The sequence below is a fragment of the Mus musculus genome, chromosome 2 (assembly GCF_000001635.26).
Source record: "Mus musculus strain C57BL/6J chromosome 2, GRCm38.p6 C57BL/6J".
Classification (NCBI taxonomy): Eukaryota; Metazoa; Chordata; class Mammalia; order Rodentia; family Muridae; genus Mus; species Mus musculus.
Window position 1 is genome coordinate 136,873,462 of NC_000068.7, and position 22,658 is coordinate 136,896,119.

At 39.6% G+C, this 22,658-nt stretch overlaps 2 protein-coding genes across 13 annotated transcripts in view; one reads left to right on the top strand and one right to left on the bottom strand.

The window, feature by feature from the left end:
* Positions 1–318: 318 nt before the first annotated feature.
* Mkks (McKusick-Kaufman syndrome) lies at positions 319–17,945 on the bottom strand. 4 transcript variants are annotated; one of them, NM_001286981.1, is made up of 7 exons: positions 17,582–17,945; positions 12,012–12,239; positions 7,070–8,178; positions 6,790–6,865; positions 4,154–4,329; positions 2,628–2,738; positions 319–1,245 (listed from the first exon to the last, which is right to left on the bottom strand). In NM_001286981.1, the coding sequence occupies exons 3-7, from the start codon at positions 7,772–7,774 to the stop codon at positions 805–807; spliced, it is 1,509 nt and encodes a 502-aa protein (NP_001273910.1). In that variant the 5' UTR covers positions 7,775–8,178; positions 12,012–12,239; positions 17,582–17,945; the 3' UTR covers positions 319–804. The 4 variants fall into 4 exon arrangements, with proteins under 4 accessions (NP_001273910.1, NP_001135418.1, NP_067502.2 ...); NM_001141946.1 differs by having other exon boundaries at positions 6,790–8,178; positions 17,818–17,945; NM_021527.2 differs by having other exon boundaries at positions 6,790–8,178.
* Positions 17,752–22,658, top strand: part of Slx4ip (SLX4 interacting protein) — a 190,139-nt gene continuing 185,232 nt past the window's right edge. For 2 of the 9 annotated variants that reach the window (XM_011239814.2, XM_006500290.4), the window contains exon 1: positions 17,940–18,900. The gene's annotated coding sequence lies outside the window, so the exon portion shown is untranslated. Of the gene's footprint in view, positions 18,901–22,658 lie in introns of all 9 variants that reach the window. The other 7 variants (NM_028834.3, NM_001355669.1, NM_001355670.1 and 4 more) reach the window with 6 other exon arrangements.

A 22,658-nucleotide genomic window follows, 5' to 3' on the forward strand; every position in this document is an offset into this window, starting at 1 on the left:
ATCACAACAATGTGCCTATGATTATTTTTTTCTTGTCATTTATTTCTGCCGGAATGACCTTCTCTGAAATTATTTTCATCAAGAATTCTCATGCCATGATTTACCATTAGAATTTGAATAGTTTTCTTCAAGTGTTAGAGAAGTGTTGTCTTCTACTTTCCTCCCTGCCTTTTGATTCTGAGAAGGGTCGGTCTTACTGAGTTGCCTCGGCAGGGCTCAAGTGCTGCTTGAGCAATGGTCTTGCCAGGACCTCCTGAGTAGGTGAGGTTGCAAGCTTAGCTACATTTCCAGTATTTCTTAGTAAGGATTGTATACAACTTTAGGGAACACAGATCATTTTATTAAAATATACCAATAAATTCATTCAATATTTAAAATAAGAGCAGCAATGTATCATCAAGGAAGGATCAAGCTTTACAAAAAGCTAGTGTACAGAACTAACAATGGTAATGTCCTGCCAGTGGAAAGGTACAGGGCACCCTTTCTTGGAACAACTTGGAGAAGCAGCATCAAGGCAATTTCCATTTTCCTAGGTGACCTATTATTTAGTGTTCATAAACCTCCAAACTTAAATGTGTGTGAGGACACCAAAAGTGGGGTGATGGTGATGAAAATAAAGGCATCAAGAATTTTTATTAGTCTATACATTTCTATTTAACAACCATAATCTTCCTTAAGTATACAAGTATACTTTTACAGGTCATCTGTTCACCTATGGAGAACAGGCCTTTGGGAGAGAACAGTATGCTCTCTTAGACACCTCAACTAGTTTGCTTCAGAACATATATATGCCATTCTCTTATGTTAGTTTTTATCTTCAATGACATATGAAAGATCTAAAATCAAATTGGCTGTCTCTACAGCCACCTGTAAGCCACTCAGCTTGGCAGTGAAGCAGTCCACAGTCAGGTTACTGGCTGAGCCCAAAGCTGCCTGTGGAAGGCAGGTTTGTGGTGCAAAAGGATGATAAGTACTTCTTAAGACAGACCAGCTGAGCTCTTCCTGGCTGTTGTACAAACCACAGCCACACCGTGACAGCGTATCTGACCAGTTACCAACAGAGGCAGAATCTGCTTGACAGGACCAAAGGTGTCCATACTTCGTGTCAATGAGGATTTCACCACCATCATGTTCCAAAGAGCCAGCAACGGACTCCAGAGCACTGCAAAATGCTTCAGCAGCAACATGCAGCTTTGCCTGAGTACACCCATCATCTCTGACAATAGCTTCTGCCTCGTGATGAACCTAAAGAAGGTGGCCAGTGAAAACATACATATTAATATGAAAATGTGTAGAGGAATTTTAATCCAGCAACATGGCTGCTCTGACAATGGATCACATCCAAAGACCTTCTTAATCTCTATGATCTGGCTGGAATACAGACATGCTCTGAGTCCCTTACCTTTCATCCCTAACAATGAAGGTAAGGCTAGTTTGTAGAAGGAAGAAGCCATGTTTGAAAGTGACAAGTAATTGAGGGGCAGACAAAGTGACGAATCAGACAGAGATATGACAAAATGAATTAGAGATAGGATATGCCCAACTCTCATAACAACAGCACAGAAAAGAGAGGCTATTAAGAGCAGAGAGAGAGAGAGACAGAAGGAGTGCGGTGTGTGTGTATGGCAGTTTTACAGAGACAGGTTGAAAAAGAACAGGGTAGACACAGGTGAAGACAGAACAAGTCAGAGAATGAGAAAGAGCCAGAAGATTAGAACAGATTGCCAATGTTAGTGCAAGGCCAAGCAGAGCAATTCAGACAGAAGCTGAGAGAAGCTAGATAAATCAGTTAGTTAGCTTAGAAGATTAGATTGCTAGAAGCTTCCAGGCCTAGGCCTAGGGATAATTACAACAGAGAAAAAAATGCTCTGGGCTTAATCCAAGCCATGCATTTGCACAGCTTGGGTATGGCTCTCATCTCATCCCTTCGTCTGAGGAAAGCAAAGAAACATTTACAAAAATGCTTCAGAAAAATAGGATACTTGATCAAAACCTTGTTCATAAAGTTAGTGAGCTTTATCACTCAGCGTCTGGCAACAGTGCTGCTTGGCCTGTATGAGTCAACCTGCTAGGCTGTAAACTTTAACATGGCTGGTCAGAGGAAAAGTCTGTATTTCTGGTCATGTGACAGAATGAAGGAATTAACTCTTTCATCAGCTTATTCTAAATGGCTGACCCATGGTCACTCCTTAAATATAAAAAGGACAATTTTATGATTTAAAAACAAACAATGCACACCAGAAAACTGCTAAAGACTGATGAAGTACTTATCATATCAGCTAAACACTTGAGATATGTTTAAAATTATATTGCTCTTTAGTTTTGAGCATTAGAACATCAGATGCTGGAGAATTTCAGAATTCCCAGTAACAGAATGTCAGCTTCAACATGCCTTACATAGACAATGCTCAAAGAACATGATCATTTGTTATATTAGAATCATAATAACCAACACAATCAATTTAGCATCTTGTATTTATAATTATTACTTTCTTGAAGTCAACCACATTATCTGAGTTTTGAAAAGTTAAGTAGCAAAGGTTCCTAGAGTATTATGATTTGGCCATTGTCTCACAAAACAAAAATTGTTGAAAATTCAAATAACGTACAGAGGCTGTTTAGCTTACCTTGTGTCTGACATATGCAGCCAAGTGTGTTTCTGTACAGCCACCTCCCAATAAAACCCACGGTTCCTTGATTGTTAACTGCAAGACGTGCATTGCTGTTTGACATGTGAGCTAAGGAAGAAACAAATTAAAGTTGGGATCTCACGCTAGTACACAAAGCACACCACACTCTCATAGCATCTTAGACTGTGAACTCAGAGCCAGGCTTTTGAATTTTCATTTCTCTCTCTGTGTGTGGTAAGAGAAAGGGCAGGCCAGGACACATGCGTAGAGGTCAGGGGACAGTTTCCACTATGTGGGTTCTACAAAGTGAACCTAAGTCATCTAGCTTGGTGGTAGGTACCCAGATTTTTTCTTAACTTAAAAAAGTTAGGTTTATCATGTGTGTATGTAGGTCAGTGTGCACACGTGCTTTGGTATAAGTGTGGAGGTAACTTGTGGGAGTCAGTTCTCTTCCTCCCTCATGTGACTCCTGAGAACTGTATTCAAGTCATCAGGCCTGGTATTCAGTGCTTTTACCCACTCAGATATCTCAGTAGTGTAAAGGAACAGATTTTAATTTACAAAGAACAACATCTATTTTATCAAAGTTTTAATGTGACTAATTCACATTTCCAATAATGACTAGAGAATGAAGGACACAATGGTCTTCTTTCATGAAATTAGATTAATATTTTTCTTTCCATCTACTTTGCTCATAAACATATGGCCTAAAAATATCCGCATTAACGAGGTTTGGTGGTATTTCCATAAAAATAAGTCTTAAGTTGTATAAATGTTATACAATTGTATAAATTGTTTTAGAAATGATAGTGAGTACTAAGTAATAAGTAAAAAACAGAAATCTCTGACTTACTAAGGATGAATCTTTAAGCATATGTGAATCTTTAAACTCATGATCAATTCCTATGCTGTCAGTTCCCTTATATAAAATGTACAGAAAACAATAAACTCTACTCAGAAGTGGGAGATGGATAATGACTAGGAAATCCACTTTCTGACTGAATTACTCATACGCATTACCTGTACTACTCAGTCCAGCCATGTTCAACCTGTGGCACACGAGTGACATGCTTCCCAGGATGGCTACGAATGTAGCACACCATGTTTGTAGATGGCAATGTGGTATTGCTATGCCCAAAGACTGGATACTGTATACAATTCAAATTAATTTCTCAGAAAAACTTCCTATTAAGAACTTTCAGGTTTCTTATAAAGCGCAGAAATGACAGATGGTACACTATATTCCAAGTTTACTGTAGCAGCCGTTAAATTAGCTTACTTGAGCCTTTGCCCTGTCTCTGCCCTCCTATGGTCCTGGGATTGGTGCTCATATGTACCAAGCATATGTTTTACCTTTGAGCTATATTGCCAGGCCCTCCTTCTGTCCCTTTTGGTCTCGTTATTTATATCATTGTGGAAATTATAGAAAAATATGAAAAACCAAAACAAACAACCCAGACCTCACCCTGCAGACCCTTTGCATGACTGCTTCATCCCTGCTGAAGGCCTTGGAATCCACCTACCTTCAGCTCCTCCCAGGCGGTGTCATTTCTGCTGCAGAGAAGCAAGGTGCAGACAGTGGCCTCATTAGGAAGAAGATGAAAAAAATGTTTGGAGCCAAATCTTGCAGAGCACACATCTTTCACACTTCCATAAGTAGTAGAAACTATTGGGTTTAGAGAACCAATAGGCGTTGCTCCTATATTTGTAAAGTATAAAAAATATAAACTGTGTAAGCAAAGATGAGACCCTTAAAACAATATCAACAAACCAACAAACATTAATTCCTAGCTAGTATAAGGGACTCCACCAAGCTTATTAAAAATATGAAATATAGGATAAAAATGCATCTTCTTAGATCTCTGAAATTTACATTCTTCTATTTAAATATTATTTCTTCTCCTCCTCCTCTTCTTTTTGGCATGGCATTTTGCTATGTAGTCCTGTCTGGCCTGGAATTCACCATGTAGACCAAGATGAACATGCAATTATCCTCTTGTTTCAGCCTTTTGAATGCTGAAATTACAAATGTACATGTGGCCATCTTTGCTTGTTTGGGCTATTTTTGTTTATGGATTTTGTCATAGTTACTTTTCCATTGCTGTAAAAAAATCCTCCATCAAAAGCAAGTTAAGGGGGAAAGGGTTATTCTGGAGCACAGCTCCTGACAGAAGAGACGCTACAGAAGCAGGAGCTCAAAGCAGCCATTCCTGGAGTCAGGACAGCAAGACGCATGCGTGCATGCTAGTGCTCAGCTTACCTTCTCTGCTTTATACTGTCTCAGAACTCCTGCCAGGATTTAATGCTATTCACAGTGGGGTCAGGACTTTCCAGGTCAACAAAATTAGGCAGATTGGTATTGTTTATTCATTTAATTGTATGTGTATGTATGTGTTTGTGTGTGTTGCTAGGAATTAAACCCAGCCATGCCAATGTTAGGCAGATGCTCTGCCACTAAGCTACATGCCTAGTCTTACCTATCTGAACATCTGTTAAAAGCTATTTTGAATGTTCAGGAAAAGGCACATGAAAAAAAAATGAACATATTTTTAGGAAGTCCAGGATCCCCCTGTTTAAAAAAAAAAAAGAACCACATTAAGGACCTCATTACTTTTGAAAAAGGGTCAGAAAAGTCCTTTTTAAAAGAAGTCATTTGGCTCTCTTTAAGTCACTAACTCCCTTTTGCCTATGAGTTTTTCTTTTAATGTAAATAGGTATGCAAGTGCAAAAATAAAGAATATAACACTTAATTCACTATACTGTTCTTGATTCTTACATAGATCACAAATTAAAATATAAATAAAGGTGATTTCAATATTTGCAAAACCTCTAGAGGTAGTTAAGTTATATAAGGAATCTACATGGACTTCCGTAAGAAATAACACTTAACATTTGAATATCAAAACTATAACTTGTAGCAATTCACTTTTTTGGAGTGCAGATTTGTTTTGCCGAGAGTTAGTCCAGGCTGTCCTTGAACTTGTTATGTAGATGAGGACCGAGGATCTTGATAATCCTGTCTCTTCCTCACAAGTGCTGGAATTAGGTATGTGCTATCATGCCCAGATACCAGAAAATTTTAGGAATTGGAATTTTCATTTTGTGTTCTAGGTATCTGAGTTAAGTAACAATTTTGGACTAGTGTAGAAAACCAGTGCCTGCTTCCCATAGCACTGGTGCTACTGGAAAACATCCCACACCTTAATTTACAAATCCAGAATAGCCAATGTACTGGGTGAAGTAAGCTGCAAACAGTTAAACTAATGCAAATTAGTAGATAATTTAGATCATAAAAAATGAATTCCAAGTAACTATTTGCATGTTCTTAGTAACTTTCATTTTGGTGGTCACTAGGTTGACAATATCCAATGTTTGGCATACATGGTTTTTAGTGAACTTTAATTCAGTAGGTTGTAACTCACAAGGCAGGTGTGATAGCTTGTGGTCAGAACTTTATGACTAGCCCCAAAACACAGGTGGACCTTGCTCAGCAAAAGGCAACCACTGCAATCAAAATGAACGTAACTGATAATTTGAGCTTGTCAGTGCAGTTATGGGTACATTGATTTGAGAGGTGACTCATATGAGAAATTCAACTTATTTTTGTCCTAACCATGTATGTGTGCTTTGCCTGCTGAGTTTGTGATTGTTACTCACCAACTAATTTTAAAGGTCTGAGGGCCAGGCCTATTAGCATCCGTGTCAGTAAAGAGTGCCCTTTGATCTTAAGAACTCAGCTATAGATATTCTTGGTAAATGTCCAGCATAGATATATTTCTTGGAGTTATAATAAAAGTGGAGAAAATGAAGCATTCCAGCCAGAAAAACCATGTCCTGAATGTTAGAGGATTTAAAAGCTTTGTAAATTTAAGACCTTATACTTATGTTAGACCTTTCAACTGCCTATACAATATCTGAGGGTTAGATCACAACAGACTACACCTGAGGTTGGGAATGGCCACCGCCGTTCTAGTTTTTAGTAACTGGGCAATGGGATCTTTTCTAGAAACAACAGACATGCTTACAGATGATATAAATGCTGTAAAGTTGGTGGCTTCTAAAAATGTTCAAGGTATTAACAGTAACACAAACTAAACCTCTCTGCTCAGAAAGAGTGATGCATTAACTTTAATGGGCAAAAGCCAGGAGAGCCTTTTACCTGTCACTTTGCTTAGAGATTCCATCAGAGTCACCCCAACTCTGTCGATGGCCATAACGTGGCGCTCACTGAAGAACTGTTTCAAAGATGGGTGGATTACTTTTTGGCACAGGACAAGGTCTACATGATCAGTGACTAGTCGCCTTCCTAGATTAAGCAACTGCTCTAAAACTGCATTCTCAAGGGACACTTGGTAATGGGCCACCACCACTCCTTCTCCAGCATTAGAAAAATCTCCAGATAAAGATGTACAGAAGAGTGCCACCCTAAGGCCACTTGCCTTTTGAGTGGGTAATAACCTCCTTAATTGAACTTCTGATGCTTCAATGAGTAGTCCAGGTAATACAGTAGAATCTGTAACTCTTTGGCCCTTTAAGGGAACAATTATACTCTTCCCTAAAACCATTCGTTCTTCTGTACTTTCTGGAATTGTAAGTAAAAAAGCTTTCAAAATCAAAGCACCTATGTGATCTGTTTCCTTTCTGGTGAGCATACAGGCTGGTTTGCTTGTTAAGATACTGTGTACCAAGCTGAGGAAGGTATGTGTACTTCTGAAGTCAACTGGGATTCGACAACTACAGGCTTCAGACTTGAGATAACTGGTACAGAGACTCAAGAGGTATTTATTTAATTTAATAGCAGTTGCGGGTGTCAAATCTAGTCTTTGAATATTTTCAATCAAGTTGCAGCACAGAATGGCTGTGAATAAGCCGCAGTCACTGAAGCAGGACACGTGATTCTGCACGGATGACGTTAGGATCTTTAATACGGGATGGGTGACTGAAAGGTTTCGAAGCAGGGCTGAGGACTGTGAGGTTGTGTACACACAACCTCCCAATCCATTGTGTAGCTGCTTCAGCCTCCCTGAAGGGCCATAGCATGAGGCTATGACTCCTTTCAAGACAGAAAGTGTGGACCTGACTTTCTCACTTGTCAATGGTTCAGTTTTACACAACGATGGCTTCTTAGCTTCTAACCGAGACATCCTGCTTCAGGTGTAACTTGTGAAGGCAGCTTTAGTTTGTTCATATGGCTTTCATTTTATTGCACTGTCATGTGTTTGAACATTAAAGACTGGTCTCCAGGTATGAGTCTGCACATGCAGCATTACCAGCTACAAAATCAAGTGGTTTCAGACAATAACCAGCATAGATTAATTTAATGACATTAATAATCCAAAGTCTTTATTTTGCTTCATTCTTCAATATTCTTTTGTCTGCCTCTGGCCTCAGACCTCACAGACTCTTTTGCAACTCTCTGTATAAAGTATGTTCCAAGATGGACGCCTATGAAAGTCACCCCAGCCACAAGAAGCCAGTTCTTTCTAATCCAACTGGGGTTTTTCATTTCTTCTTTTATTATCAAGTTCAGATTCAAAGTTGCTTCTTTCTATAAGAAATTAAAAAAATTTAGAATAATTCCATAATACTTTATAGGTAGCAAATTTAGTAATTTTAATACTCTGCTCAATTTTAAGAAAGAGAATGTTAACTGTCACAAGCCTACTGGAAGTGAGAAAGGGAACCCAATGGACTTAATACTCCTTTGCTTCTAGAAGACAAATGGCACATTAGAAAACTGAGGCTTTTTCACCCTTACTGACTAGTGTTCACAGTAGTAGAAGGTACTCTGCACACTACCCTAAGAGAAAGAAACATCAACCCAGCTACGAACCCTTTGACCTCCAACAGTGACCTGTCTGCACTATTGCTGGTGCACTAGTGGTACAACCATGTGAGTAAGCAAACACTACGTGATTGGATTTTTAGGTCCATTTCATGAAACAGAACCCATGCCTGACACTGCCAAAGTGGTCAATAACCTGAAAATAGATACTTAACCTAGAGGAAACCCCAGTTATTCTGTTAAGAGATCATGGCAATAAAATGACTCCTATTATAGATTAGAATCTTGTTCAGCCGTCATCAGAGAAGCTTCTTCCTGTAGTAGATAAGGACTCAGAGTCTCACAAGAGGAAAATGTGCAGAGAATGAGAGACCTTGAAACACTCAATCCTAAATGGGAAATCTTCATCAAACCACAGGAACCACGTGGAAGGGGAGGTATAAAGAGTATAAAAGCTAGAGGTGATGGATGACTCCCAAGAAAACCATCTTCCAGACATAGTAGTATGGCACACACATAAACTCACAGCAACTGTGGCAGTTTGCCCAGCGCCTGTACAGGTCCAAAACAAAACGGTTTCCAGTGCTGAAAATTTCTTTATTTGGTGTAATTAAAAAAAAAAAATCATTGTTTAGCTTTGAAACTACGCTTGAATAGGAATGTATAAAGATAAAATCCTGTCTGTACATAACATGACAGCAAGATAGCTATGATGGTTAATTTTAACTGTTAGCTTGACACATTCTAGAGTCACTGTGATGGGAAACTCAATGGGGTAATTACTCAATTAGTGAGAGACCTGCAGTGTGGGTAGTACCATTCTCTAAGGAAAGGATTTTAGAAAAAAAATTAACATATATAAATACACACATACACACACACACACACACACACACACACACACACACACACATATATATATGTATATATATATATATATATATATATATATATATATATAGAGAGAGAGAGAGAGAGAGAGAGAGAGAGAATGAAAGAAAATTGGGTGCGTCAGTGCTCTGTGCTCTTGACTGTGGATATGAGACTAGCTACTTTAAGTTCTTGTCACCTTAGATTCTGCACAATAAAGAACTGTAGCTTGAAATTGTAAGCCAAAAAATAAAAAAATTCCCTCCCACCTTAAATTTGTCAGGATATTTTGTTAAAGTAACAGGACAAGAAACTAAATCAGTAGTTGCTAGTATTCCTACTGCACAAACTCATTAGTATAGTCTGCATTTAGTTGAATCAATCTGCAAAACAACTATATTAGTATACAAACTATGCTATAAAGACTCGGTTAAAGTCAGAGTTAATTTTATAGTTTTAAGTACTAGTCTATTATTTTTAGAGTCCTTAGTTAACTAATGCTCACCAAAATGTTGATCAATGCAAATAAATACAGAAGCCCTAAAGAATGTCCTAGCCAACCAAGAGAAAAGGGGGTCATGACTCGTCACAATCTCTGCACCACACAATGTCATCACATCCCAGTGGAGATGCATGTGTGCAGCAGCAGTCCACGTAAGCCTAGGGAGTAAAGTCCATGCTGGGAGGCATGAAATCCTGACAACTTAACAAGGTGAAGATAGTAGAATTATTTCAACGGTTATTTTAGATTCAGCAAAATCTTAACAATAGTAGTTATTTTTAATAAAATCTTAAATCGTCTTCCTACTTTCTAGAGAAAGGGTCCCATGTAGCTCAGGCTGGCCTCAAATATCCTAGGTAGTCAAGGGTAACAATTAACTCCTGAGCCTCTTCTCTTCAGACATATGAGGATTGCTGCATGTACCATCAGATCCTCTAATGTTTTTTCTTTGTTTGTTTTTTCGAGACAGGGTTTCTCTGTATAGCCCTGGCTGTCCTGGAACTCCCTTTGTAGACCAGGCTGGTCTTGAACCCAGAAATCTGCCTGCCTGTGCCTCCCAAGTGCTGGGATTTAAAGGCATGTGCCAACACCGCCCGGCCCACTCTAATCTATAGATGACTGAAGCATCAACAAAATTTTGCTTTCTAAATCAAGAGAATGTAAAGTGTTACTAAAAATATGATTGCAGACTACTTTCTCCTAAAGAGAATTAGGGCTCTTTGTAAAACTGACTCATTTTAGGCCTGAGGCAAAAACTACTCAAGCTGAGATTTCCACCAAAGACTACTTGGGTCACGTCAAAAATCCAACATAAGCACCGACTTAGTAAGATGCAAGAAGGGACACTGAACACTGCAGACATGGTGATGGCCATGGAGTACACACTGTGTAACCACACGCTTAAATTGACAGCAGATACTCAAACTGCCAGAGCACTGATGCATTTGGAAGGCAGACAGCATGTTCCTTTACCTATTCTGTACAAATGCATTCTGGGCTAAGTGACTAATTGAGGGGCAAAATTGAAGCAGAAAAGAAATGGTCCAGAATTTGAGCAGCATAATTGGGTAGCCCAATGACAAGATGGATTGGCCCATCACAGTAGTTGGTAAATTAAGGCCATGGACCACAGTACTCCATAGCCTATTTTTGTAAGGCGGTGTACTACAAGGGAAACAAGCTCCTTCACTTATCCTGTTTATTAGTTCATACAGAGCTCAACAGGAACTTTATATTTATGGGCAGCAGGAAGTAAAATGTTAACGTAAATCCTCCTGTCTTATTGTTCTCTCCTATATCCTGGGATTACAGGTGCCGGCCACTATACCCTGTCCTCTAATAAAAAAAAGTTAGTGTGTACCACAATCAACACAATTCTCAGAATGGAAGGCATTTCTACAGAGAACTTAAAGTTTAGGATTAAGTGGAAGAAATACTTCCAATTGCCTCAAGTCAATTCAAATCAAGTCTTGCTGCTAAAGGAGTTTGACAAATACATAGCTGTTTTTTGTTACTTTGTTTTTACTCTCCCAACCCACCTCCCAGTTTGACTCCATATCAATGGATAGGAGAAAAAGGATAGAAAGAGGGAGGGAAGGAGAAAGAGAGAAAAAGACAGAGATAGAGAATCTAATTCCTTTCCTTTTGTTTCTTCTTTGAGCATGAATACTAACAAACTGCATACAACCCCCCTCACCCACAAAGAACCATCAACCCCACCTCCTGGGGCCCTAGCATTTCTATGCTCTCTGAAGTTTCCAGAATTCCAAATATCACACACTTGCAGAAACTATCTGCAGCTGAAGAAACCATGCCTCTGCTAGCTCAGCAGGCAAATCATAGCTGCTGAGGGACAGTCAGAAGCAGACCCATATCTCCACACCTGAAATCCAAAGGAAAGCACTTTCTTATACTATTTCTGTGTTTTTTAAAGACACAGAAATGCCACAATTGTCACTATGCAAAAGTTTTGCTTTTTAAAACTTTTCAAATTTTGGGATTATGAATGAAGGATTAGAGACTTGAATTATATAATCACATCCTCTTGATTTCAGTGATTTTTATTCATAAATTATTTTGAACTGCAAATATGCCTATCTTTGTCTTAAAAAAAAGGGCTATTTGGATGTACCTTAACAAAAAAAATAACAGTTTATTTATTTTCAGTTTAGTCTTTTTCTTCCTGGGAAATAATACACTGTTGACCAGATTTAATGGAACTTACCTGAAAACTGCAAGATGGCTACTTCTCCTAGGTTTGGCTCTTTGGTGGACTTGCAAGTCCCAGACTATCCAGCTCAGTGGTATCGTCCTTAGGAACTTGGAAGACAGGGCTGCTTTTGATTCTGTGCCACCCCAAATGTATGAACCCAATTAATGGTACCATAACCATCAGAACTTTGTACTCTCTCCAGAGATTCTGAAAGCTCATAGTCTGTTGACATCAGCACACCTAAGAAAAGATTAAAAGGGAAAATTAAATCAACTCCAAAACATAAATGGTCTCAAATCATGCCAACAAACACAAACAATATTGTATTTCAATAAAATTTCACTTATAGCTTGGAGAGATGGCTCAGTGGCCTTGCTTTTCTTGACGAGGACCTGGGTTTGGAACCCAACAACCACAAAAACAGTTTACAACCATCTGTAACTCCAATTCCAGGGGATACAACACTCAGGTCTCCGCTGGCATCAGGAACATATTCAGTGTGCAGACATATAGTAAAGATAACTACTAATACACAAATTTAAAAAATAAGTTGACTATAAAGATATTTTTCAAGCTGGGTGGTGGTAGTGCACAGTTTTAATATCAGCACTTAGGAGGCAGAGGCAGATGAATCTGAGTTCGAGGCCAGCCTAGTCTACACAGTGAGTTCTAGGACAGCCAGGGATATACAGAGAAACCCTGTCTAGAAAAAATGGAAACAAAACAAAGAAAAAAGGATATTATTCAAAAGTTTAGAAGGAGCTTCTGCTTGGGAGCACTGACCTAGAATTTCCACAATGGTATGAAGATGAACGCCTCCCAGTGTGTGGGGACATTTGTCACAGTGGTAAATGAGCCTAGTGCATCACATTTCATGTTCTGAGCCTGCCTTGGATTGCAGAGGTTGACCATGGTCTCATGCTACCTGCCCTAAATCAGAGCACAAGTGTCTACACCATCAATTCTGCCCTAAATCAGAGCACAAGTGTCTACACCATCCATTCTGCCCTAAATCAGAGCACAAGTGTCTACACCATCCATTCTGCCCTAAATCAGAGCACAAGTATCTTATAGTTACACCATCCATTCTGCTCAGATTAGCTCCATTCACCCTAGCTCGTTTTTACTACGGAAGGAACACTGCCTGAACGAAGTTCTACACCTCCACCTTGTTCTAGTCTTTTGGGCAACCATCCATATGGGCCACCAAGGGACAACAATGAGCTACATACATCAGACCACAAGTATCTTTAAAGTCTATTTCTTTTCTATGATGGCAACTCTTCTCTTTTCACTTCTGCATTAGGAGATTTTATCTCTTCAATTCTCCAGTAAGACTTTAGTCAGGTTTTATGTGATTGTTACATTCCCAAGCTGAAAGAAATGACAGTAAAATGGAGAGAGAAAAGGCAATTACATGTCCTAGAAAATCCTAAACACTTGGGTCTCGATATCAGATTTCTCTGTTCTGTAACAGTGCCAGTTAAAACAATTGTTTAGTTATTTTCTACTAACATTTGAATACAGGGTTCTTTGACTTTTTAAAAAAGAGATTCTTATTCTGTCTATGAGGTTTCCTGGGCGCCATCTGCTGGCATTCTGGGCAGTGTGAAGTTTCCTTCGGCTTAAAATATATGAAAAACAAAACACTCATGAAGAGAATACCAGCGAGGTTCTTAAAATTAATTGACCTGGCTCTTGTGCTTGGGATGTCTGATATTAACTATTACTTTGTCTTTAATGAAAATGTTGATGTTGGATAGTTGTAAATTCCAATCATTGACTTGAATAGTTCTTTTAAAAATACTGTCCTTATAAAAACAGTTGTTATTTTCAATTTAAGCAACAGTCCAAGTTTGGTCTTTAGTGTAGACACCAGGCACAACTGAAAAAATGGCTAGAAGAGAAGATTCTTAAAGTTTTCCTCTTAAAGAAACAACCTTTGAAGAAATAGCTATGTCTAACTGGACTTAATCATCATGCAGCATATAGTGCCGTACAAGTACAGATTTAAAGGAAAGGAATCCATACTGTGTGCACGCCTAACCTGTCCAGCATGGCAAAGAGAAGAATGGTTTGCCCTCCCCCCACACTTTGTAGATATCTCCCCTAAAATGGCACAAATTTTGTTAGACTTTTCTAGTCGTGTAAATACACATACACCAAATTAAAACTAAACTTCTACTCCCAGTGAGCCAATGGTTTGCAGTTGAATTCTACAGTTTCCACTCTACAATCTTACTGCTTTTCTCACTCACCACTCAAGGACAGCTTGATCAACATCTAAGTTGGGGAAATCTATTTGATGTCAGTAAAGGTAATTAAAACCAAACAATACTGAAAACCTTATATGAGCATGTCACTAACTATAAGGTCTAAAATGCAACTGATGGATGCCTGAGAAGTACCAACCTTCTGGCAGTCTGTGATTCATTAGAAAGGACACAGTGATTTAGAGCTGTCTCAGATGTCTCCCATTCCATTCCACTGATTTTTAAAATTATCATCTAATATTATTATATCTGAGTTATAATTATCCTGATTGTCATCTGGCCTTGGCACTAGTGTGGGGAAAGAGAATGGAAATTATGCAGACTGTTCTGGATTAAGTGTCCAGTTGTTTGGCCCTCAGTGTGACAGCAGGGTTTTTATCTGTCTCTAAATTCAAAGGGCCAATTTCTACCCTTCATCCTTTTTGAGATTTTCATTTTTTTCTACCTTTGTATGGGATACTGATCCCTCTATTTCTTGTCCAGTCTGTAAAAATGTACTTGTTCTAGATCTCATTTTAATCTTCCCTACTGCCTAGATTAAGTAAGCGGTACTTCTGTTACCTATGGTCTAGTCTCATTTGCTGTCAGTTCCAACCCTATTGGTCCCTCTTCTATGTCAACCTACTACTCTTAAAGGTCATCTTCCTCTGCACGCTTGTGACCATTTTTCTCCACTATAAAGAAACAAAGGTTGTAATCTCAGGCCTGGGAACTACAAGAGAGTCACTGAGAAGATAGCATTATTCCAGGTCATCCATCCTTCAGCAAAAGAGCAAATACTTAGATGACATAAAACTGTCTCACAACTAATTAAAACAACAAAAACCAAACTGATCTGAGTCATGAACAACAACAAACTTTCTTTCCTTCCAAACTGCTGTTATACCTGTATTTTATTGGGGGGGGGGGGTCAGACAAAAAGAAAGAGAAAGCAGGGCTGGAGAAATAGATCACTCAGTAGCTAAAATCTTTTGCAGAGGACCCACATCCGGTGACTCAAAACCATCTGCAACTCTAATTCCAGGGGATCTGACAGACCTTTAGGTCTTTAAGGGCACCTGCAACTCAGTGCACATATCCAACAAGGAGACACACATCTATACATAATTGAAAACAATACAAGATTAAAAATATACTAAGCTATCCAACTCAGAAATCTGGATATAATGTATTCTACATTTCCCCTCACTCTTCAAGACTGTCCACATCCTGACATCTCAGATGATCTTCCTAAGATGCAGTGACGACACTTAGGACCTCTAAATGACTTTCTTGTTTTGTGGTCTCATTATCAGTAGCACTAGTCACTGGGGAACTTAGTAGAAATGTAAATTCTCAGGCTGAACAACCACAGAAGCCAAACTCCAGGGTAGTGTCGAGGAACATTTAATACGATTCTCAGGAAGTCCTAAAGCTGAGTTTACAGGCGACTGTTTTAGTGACCTCGATTGTCACTGAAAACCTTTATACTCCTAACAGGGTTACAGTTTAATCTGTTATTACAGCATACAAAGGCCATCCAGATTTAGTTTTTCCCAACGAGTTTTCAGAAAATCGAGTAAACCAGGTCAATATGGCTGAGTCATAAAGCAATAACTTAAAGGGATGAACTGTAGATTCCTATCGCCTGGACTTCAAATCTCCCCTCAATCCTCTTTACACCTGTACTGTCTCAGCTAAGTCACTGGCAAGAGTACTAATGAGTTCCACATCAAGAACCTGCTGTGCAATACACGCTCCTGCCGCAGCCTGGACTCAGTGATAGATAGGTAAGGACTGGTACTCAGTGATAGATAGGTAAGGACTGGTACTGTGCTTTGATCACCGGAAAAGGGAGGATGTGTTTTTCCTTTGCCTTAAAAAAAAAAATGTTGTTGAGATTCCATGAGGCAGGGTCACATGTAACCTGTGCTGGCCTCCAATTCATTATGCTAGACAAGAAAATGAAAATAAAATATTCAGCTGGGCGTGGTGGCGCACGCCTTTAATCCCAGCACTTGGGAGGCAGAGGCAGGCAGATTTCTGAGTTTGAGGCCAGCCTGGTCTACAGAGTGAGTTCCAGGACAGCCAGAGCTACACAGAGAAACCCTCTCTCTAAAAAACAAAGAAACAAAAAAATTAAATTAAATAATAAAATAAAATTTCAGATTCTCAAGAAACAGGTTTTGTGGTTTTGTGTGTGTGTGTGTGTGTGTGTGAAAGTGTGGAAGCCAGGTAAGCAATGAAGGAAATAAGAAAACTTTTACAGCACAGAAAAGCTGCAAAGACAGAATGGATGGCACTTATGTTTGTCTGAGGACAGTTAATAAAGAGTTGGCAAGTGATCAGATGTGTGAACTTCTGGATACCTAATCTACATATACAGAGGTGTTAGGCAATACCAGAAATTTTGAGCAAACATGACAATCAACTTTAACTTCTATTACAAATTAGTTATCTTCAGAAAATTAATTAGAAACCAGTAAATAACAATAACGAAAAACCTCCAGACCACCTCACATCCAAACTATACATAGTTGCTTATTTGGGGTAATCTCTCCATGGCAGGTTGTGCATGTTTGATATCAACAGACACTAACCAGACTCTGTGTCCACTGAGGTGCCTGGGTCATGTTCAGAGAATAAGGGGAAAAAGCAAGAAATGATGAGAGATATGTAAATCTCAGAAACTGGCTAACAACCCGAGAGTAAAACTCCAGAATGACAACTGTCTTTTTGCTTGCCTTGAGTAGTTTAGGCTGTTCATTTCCCCCAACGTGTCAACTTATTGCTTTCTCAAGATGCCAGCAACTGTAAATAACGTGCATTTTAAAGGTATTTCCAGTTCCTGTGGCATTATGGGTCTGTCATTTCAGTTACAATTCTTGTGCATGTGAGTTTGAGGAAGCTCTATTCAAACTCTACCTGATATTGGTCACTCCTCCTCACCCACACTGATCCATCATCAGATAGTCACATCCTGAAGCTACTTTGTTTTTATTGTTGTTGTTTTGTTTAGTTTGTTTGTTTTCCGAGACAGGGTTTCTCTGTGTAGCTCTGACTGTCCTGGAACTCACTGTGTAGACCAGGCTGGCCTCCAACTCAGAAATCCGCCTGCCTCTGCCTCCCAAGTGCTGGGATTAAAGGCGTGCACCACCACCGCCCCGCTCTGAAGCTACTTTGAAAGCTGTCCTTGGGCCAATCCGGTAGCCAGGTGCCTCTGTATCCCCGCCCCCAAATACCCTTGTCCCAACCACTCGCGACCTTTCCGTGCGGGGACGCGGTGAGGCCGCAGGCTGGCTTCTCCACCAGCGGCCTGGCCCCTCTCACCTGCCCACCAGCAGCTGCACCTCTAGGTCAGGCCACCTTCACCACCAGAAACCAGAAATCGCGCTTGCACAGCAACCAACCACGCAGCGGAGCGCCACCACCTTTGCCCTGCGCGGCAAGAAGGCGCATGCGCAACTCTATGCTCACGCGCACCACCCCTCCTTCCCCCGCCCCTCTTCCGGGGTTTGCGTGAAGCTCCCGCAAAGGAAAGCTGCGGCCGTCACCGGAAATCTTACGGGCAGACGTGTATTCTGTCTGTGCGCGCTACCAAAATTGAAAGGTCACATCACATCACATCACAGCACCAAGAAGGTGGCAGAGCGTGCGGCTCTCTGCTCTCTCGAAAGGTATTTGTAGAACGAATGAAGCTGTTACCAGTCCTAGGTGGCGTTTCCTCTGTTCTGACCAATCACAAGGCGCCTTGCCCTGTCACTCAGTTGTCAATTCCCACCTCTCTCAGGACGCCCTAAGCTGTAGAAACTGGCTCCGCCCTGCCGGTCCGAGTGACGTCAGAGAGCGAACATGCGCAGACAGAGCCTGTCGCCATGCAGGAAACTTCCGCCCAGTCTAGGAGCGGGGTTGGCAGAAGTCGGGAGTCTTCAATTCAGTGCCGGATCCGGTTGGTTAATTTCCTTGGCTTTGCCTTTCTTTTTTTTTTCTTCAGAGATAAGTCTTTTATTCTTTTGAACCACCCGAAGCATTATGAAATTATGTTTAAACATATTTTATTTCGCTTTTCTCTGGCACCGTGAAAGGCACCTTTATTTTTCAACGTATCTTTTAATCTTCCTCATTAAAAATATTTTCTACTCTTGCCCTATAGTTTTGTGATACGAAAAACACGGCTTTTGTTGTTGTTGTCCATCAGTACATATCGTTGACGTACAGTGATACATTATCTGCCAATTGTATTTGTGGCTTTTCCAACCTCTTAAAAAAAAAAAAAAAATCCGCTTTGGCCGCCATTTTTATTTTGGTCTCCATAAAGCGTTGATATCATCGACAGAAGCCATTTTTCGTTTGGGCAGTTCTTTCCGGCTATCCCATTACCTTAGCCAGGGCTTCGGGCGCCATCGTAGGTGCTGGCAGTGGCTTCCAACCGAATGAAGTCGATAATGCCATCTTGTGTTTGGGCGCTGGTTGCATTCTCTAACGTGCGAGGGGACGCTGGGAAACGGGAAGTAAGCCAAAGCTGCTGAAGCTTGGTCTGCCGCCTTTTTAGTCTGAGTTTTCCCGTTCAGGTACTATACTAGTCCACCAGTGACCCCGGACAGTAACAAAGCATTACAGCCCGAACCCACCTCCCGCCACCATCGTAGGTAAGAGCGTGTGATACTTCGTTCGGATAACCCAGCTCTTCCCTCAGTTGGACCGAACTGTTTGGCCATCTTATACCAATACGTATTTTTGTTTTGGATTTTGGGACTTAACACAATTTTTCTCTTAGGTATTCCTTCTCTTTCCATTAGAATTGTTAAACACCACTGTTCAGGAAGACTGAGATTTAAAGGGACAATAACGTTGAGGGAATTTCCGTAGAATAACAAAGCAAAATGGATGGAACAGCAAATTTGATCATTAATTGTATGGCTTTCTGCATCTATAGAGGTGAATATAGCTCCCAGAGGACTTTAAAATGTGATCAGCTGTGTTTGTATATTCTTCCCATTCATTCATTCATTCATTGAATTTGTTGAATACTTAGCTAGTTTTGTGCTATAAAATATAGAAGTAAACTTCAAAACAAAACAAAACGAAACCTCCTTTTCATCCACTTGCTTTGATATATCCAAAGCTGGGACCAGGAACATAATGTTCTAATGTTTTTTTTTTTAGCACTGCTGGACAAGCAACTTCATGTTCTCACTTCTCGTATTTCTTGGATACTGTATATAGCCATAATTGTAAGGCTAATAGTCCAGGTAGCATGGCCTTGTTGCTCAGTGTAATCATCGACCAGCCATCCCAGCATCTTCTGGGAGCATGTTTCTTGGAATGAGTAGAAGCTGCACTTGGGCACAGTATAATAGTGACTTGGAAACTTTGGACTGTGGCTTACCTTAGCTTTTTGTAGCACCAGGCTTTCTTCTGTGTCTTCTTGTATGAGAAAAGAAAATCAGTAGTTCTCAACCTTGGCTGCCCATGACAGTCACCTGGGAAGCTTCTAAACCAGACTTCAGACCAGTTGCAGATAGAAATGGAGACTATGTGGAATATAGATGACACTAAGGTATTTGAGACATGGTTTTCATGCTGTTAGGCGTAAGATTGGTTTTCACCTTCCCTCTTGGCTTTACTTAAAATACCATGGAGACAGGGAGGAGTATTAGGTTGGGTGGGTGTTGAACCAATGTCCCAGTGACTGGTTACCTTGTCAACCAGCTTCCCAGTAATTGTTACTTTGCCATATATGTCTTTTCCTTAGTCTAAGTGGGAAAGAAGAATGAACACCATTTGTTTTACTGAGTCTCACATGAATGTTTCCATTGTGGATATTCATGTTTTATGAGTATGTAGGAAAACATTATTACACTGAAATATTGCTTGTTTGCAATTTTTACAGTGCTACTAAGGGTAGTGATGTAGTGTGGATGGGTAAAAAAATCAGTTCTGAAACGTCTTCCCTGACTGTACATCCTACTTCCTTCACCCCAGCTCCATCTCTGAGATCTAAAAGACAGTTACCCACCCTTGTGCTTGAGTTTCCTAACTTGTAAGGTAGGACTCCTGTGAGAGTTAGCTAAGTTAATACAAGCAATGTGCTTCCTAAGTACCTGGCATGGGCTGGAGAGCTGGCCCAGAGTCAAGAGCTGTGTGCTGTTCTAGACAACCTGAGTTTAGTTCCCAGCACCTATGTCAGGCAGTTCACGATTGCCTGTAACTCCAGCTTCTTGGGAACTCAGAGGTGTCTGATGTCTGCGGGTGCCTACACTCACATGTGCAAAGGTGCACACAGTCACACCCCCATGCACATAAATTAAAAAAATTCTTTTAAGAAGTACCTGGCATATACTAGCAGCTATGAAAATATTACCTGTAGCTGTATATTTTATTATATTATAATTACAAGTTTGGATTATTAAGATTTTATTTATACATTCCCATGACTGAAATTCTTTGGCTTTCCACTTTGTGCATCAATTTGAAAAACAAGGTGGTCTAAATACATTACCCAAGGCCAGGAAGATGATTTTTAAATACATTTTTTAAATCAAAAGATCTTCTTTTAAACATAGCCTTATTGAGATGAAGTTGTAGTACAAATAACAGCATTTCTTTAAAATGTACCAGGTGATGTGTTTTACATATATAAACACTGGTGAATCATCATCACAGTCAAATAATGAACATACCTATCACGCTCCAAAGTTTGATCATGTTCCTTGGTAATTCCTCTAGCTACTTTTTTCTAGGCAGCTGCTGACCTATCAGTATAAACAAGCATTTTCTAGATTCTTATTTCAATTGGAATCTCGTACTATGGTTTTTAATTTGAGAGGGAGTATGAGTAATTATTTTGAGAACCATCTTTGTTATATTGATAGCTCATTTCTTTCTTTCTTTTTTTTTTTCTTCCTAGTTAGTTTTTTTTTTTTTTTTCTTTTGTGGTGCTGCAAATTGAAGTCAGGGCTTAGTGCTTGTTAGGCAAGTGCTTTATCACAGAGCTACAGCCACAGACTCTTCAGCCTGTTTGAATCGCTAACTGCTCTCAGTGTGTGGCTATACAGTCATTGTTACAACTCACTAACTGATAACCATTGAGATTTTTGTTTTCAGTGTGCTCATTTTTGCATAACTATGTTCTTCTCCAGATTATTTCAATAGAAAAAAGTTATTAAAAAAGTTATTTAGTGCTGTCTATATACTATGAAAACAGAAGAATATAGTGGTAAAATATTTTGTGTTGGGATTACCTTTCTCTTATATAGTTTATGCCTTAATTTTTTATGAAAAAAATATGCCATTTTAGAAATGCAAAATGTGTGGCTGGAGATGTAGCTCAGTGGTAGAGTTCTTGCCTAATATGCATGTGGTCCTGGGACCAACCTGCAACTCTGTATTTAAAAAAAACAAGAAAATTCAGGTCTCAGGATTGAACATTTCACTGGCTAGGCAAGCGCTCTATCACTGAGCTATTATTCTAGCTACCCCCGGCCCCCGACATTTTAGTTTTGAAATAGAGTCTTACTAAGTTGCCCAGGATAACTTATAATTTCTGTCAGTCTCTGGAGTAACTGGGATCACAGGCTTGACCACCTGATTACTTATTTTTATTCACTTTTTAAATTGTGTGTACACATATGTATCTATGTGTGGTTATGTGTGAGTGCAGGTGCCTGTAGAGCTCAGGGCAGGGTGTAGGATCTCCTGGAGATGGAGTTACAGATGGTTGTGAGCTGCTGAGGTAGGTAGGGACTTACTCATGTATGTCCAATGCAAGAACAACAAGGTCTCTTACTGCTGAGACATTTCTCTAGGCCTAGGATTATTATCTCTTGATTATTATCTCTTAGATATATTACTATATGTCTAATCATTTAATCTGCCTTAAATCTTTAAAGTTTACTATGACTATGTTACTTTTAAGGCTTCTGGACAGTAATCCATGTACATTAGAGATTTATGAGGTATCACAGTAAAGATTTACAAAGGTACACTAGAGACATCACAGAGCTCCCAGAATACCACTTATATTTGAAGGTTTAGCGTTTCTGTTATAGAAAAATGGCCCACCAGTTTCTTTTAATAGTACTGACATTTAAAATAAACCAAAGCTGGCTTAATTTGATTTATGTTACTATGGAGGCAATATAAAATACTGCTTTTAAAGCATCTTAGATATAAAAGTTAATTTATGTCACTTTGATTTATTCTCTAGAAGATATTAATGTTTTGTAATTAGAAATATTTTAAATTGGCATGGCATAAAAAAAGGTTTAGCTTCCTGAGTTTTGACTCATGTGTGGAGTTACATAACCACCACTGAAATCATGCTATGGACCATGTCTGTTACCAGCCTCTGTCTCCCACCCAACAGTTCCCACCCAATTTCTTCAGCTACCCCCCATATCCCTCT

What these genes read in the sequence shown, in the direction of transcription:
- Mkks (NM_001141946.1), bottom strand. Translation starts at nt 7,774, where the DNA reads ATGTCTCGGTTAGAAGCTAAGAAGCCATCGTTGTGTAAAACTGAACCA. An exon ending in ATCTCTAAGCAAAGTGACAG is followed by an intron (nt 4,330 to 6,789) that starts GTAAAAGGCTCT and finishes TTACAAATATAG; the next exon opens with GAGCAACGCCTATTGGTTCT. An exon ending in CCGCCTGGGAGGAGCTGAAG is followed by an intron (nt 2,739 to 4,153) that starts GTAGGTGGATTC and finishes TTTCTTCCTTAG; the next exon opens with CTCACATGTCAAACAGCAAT.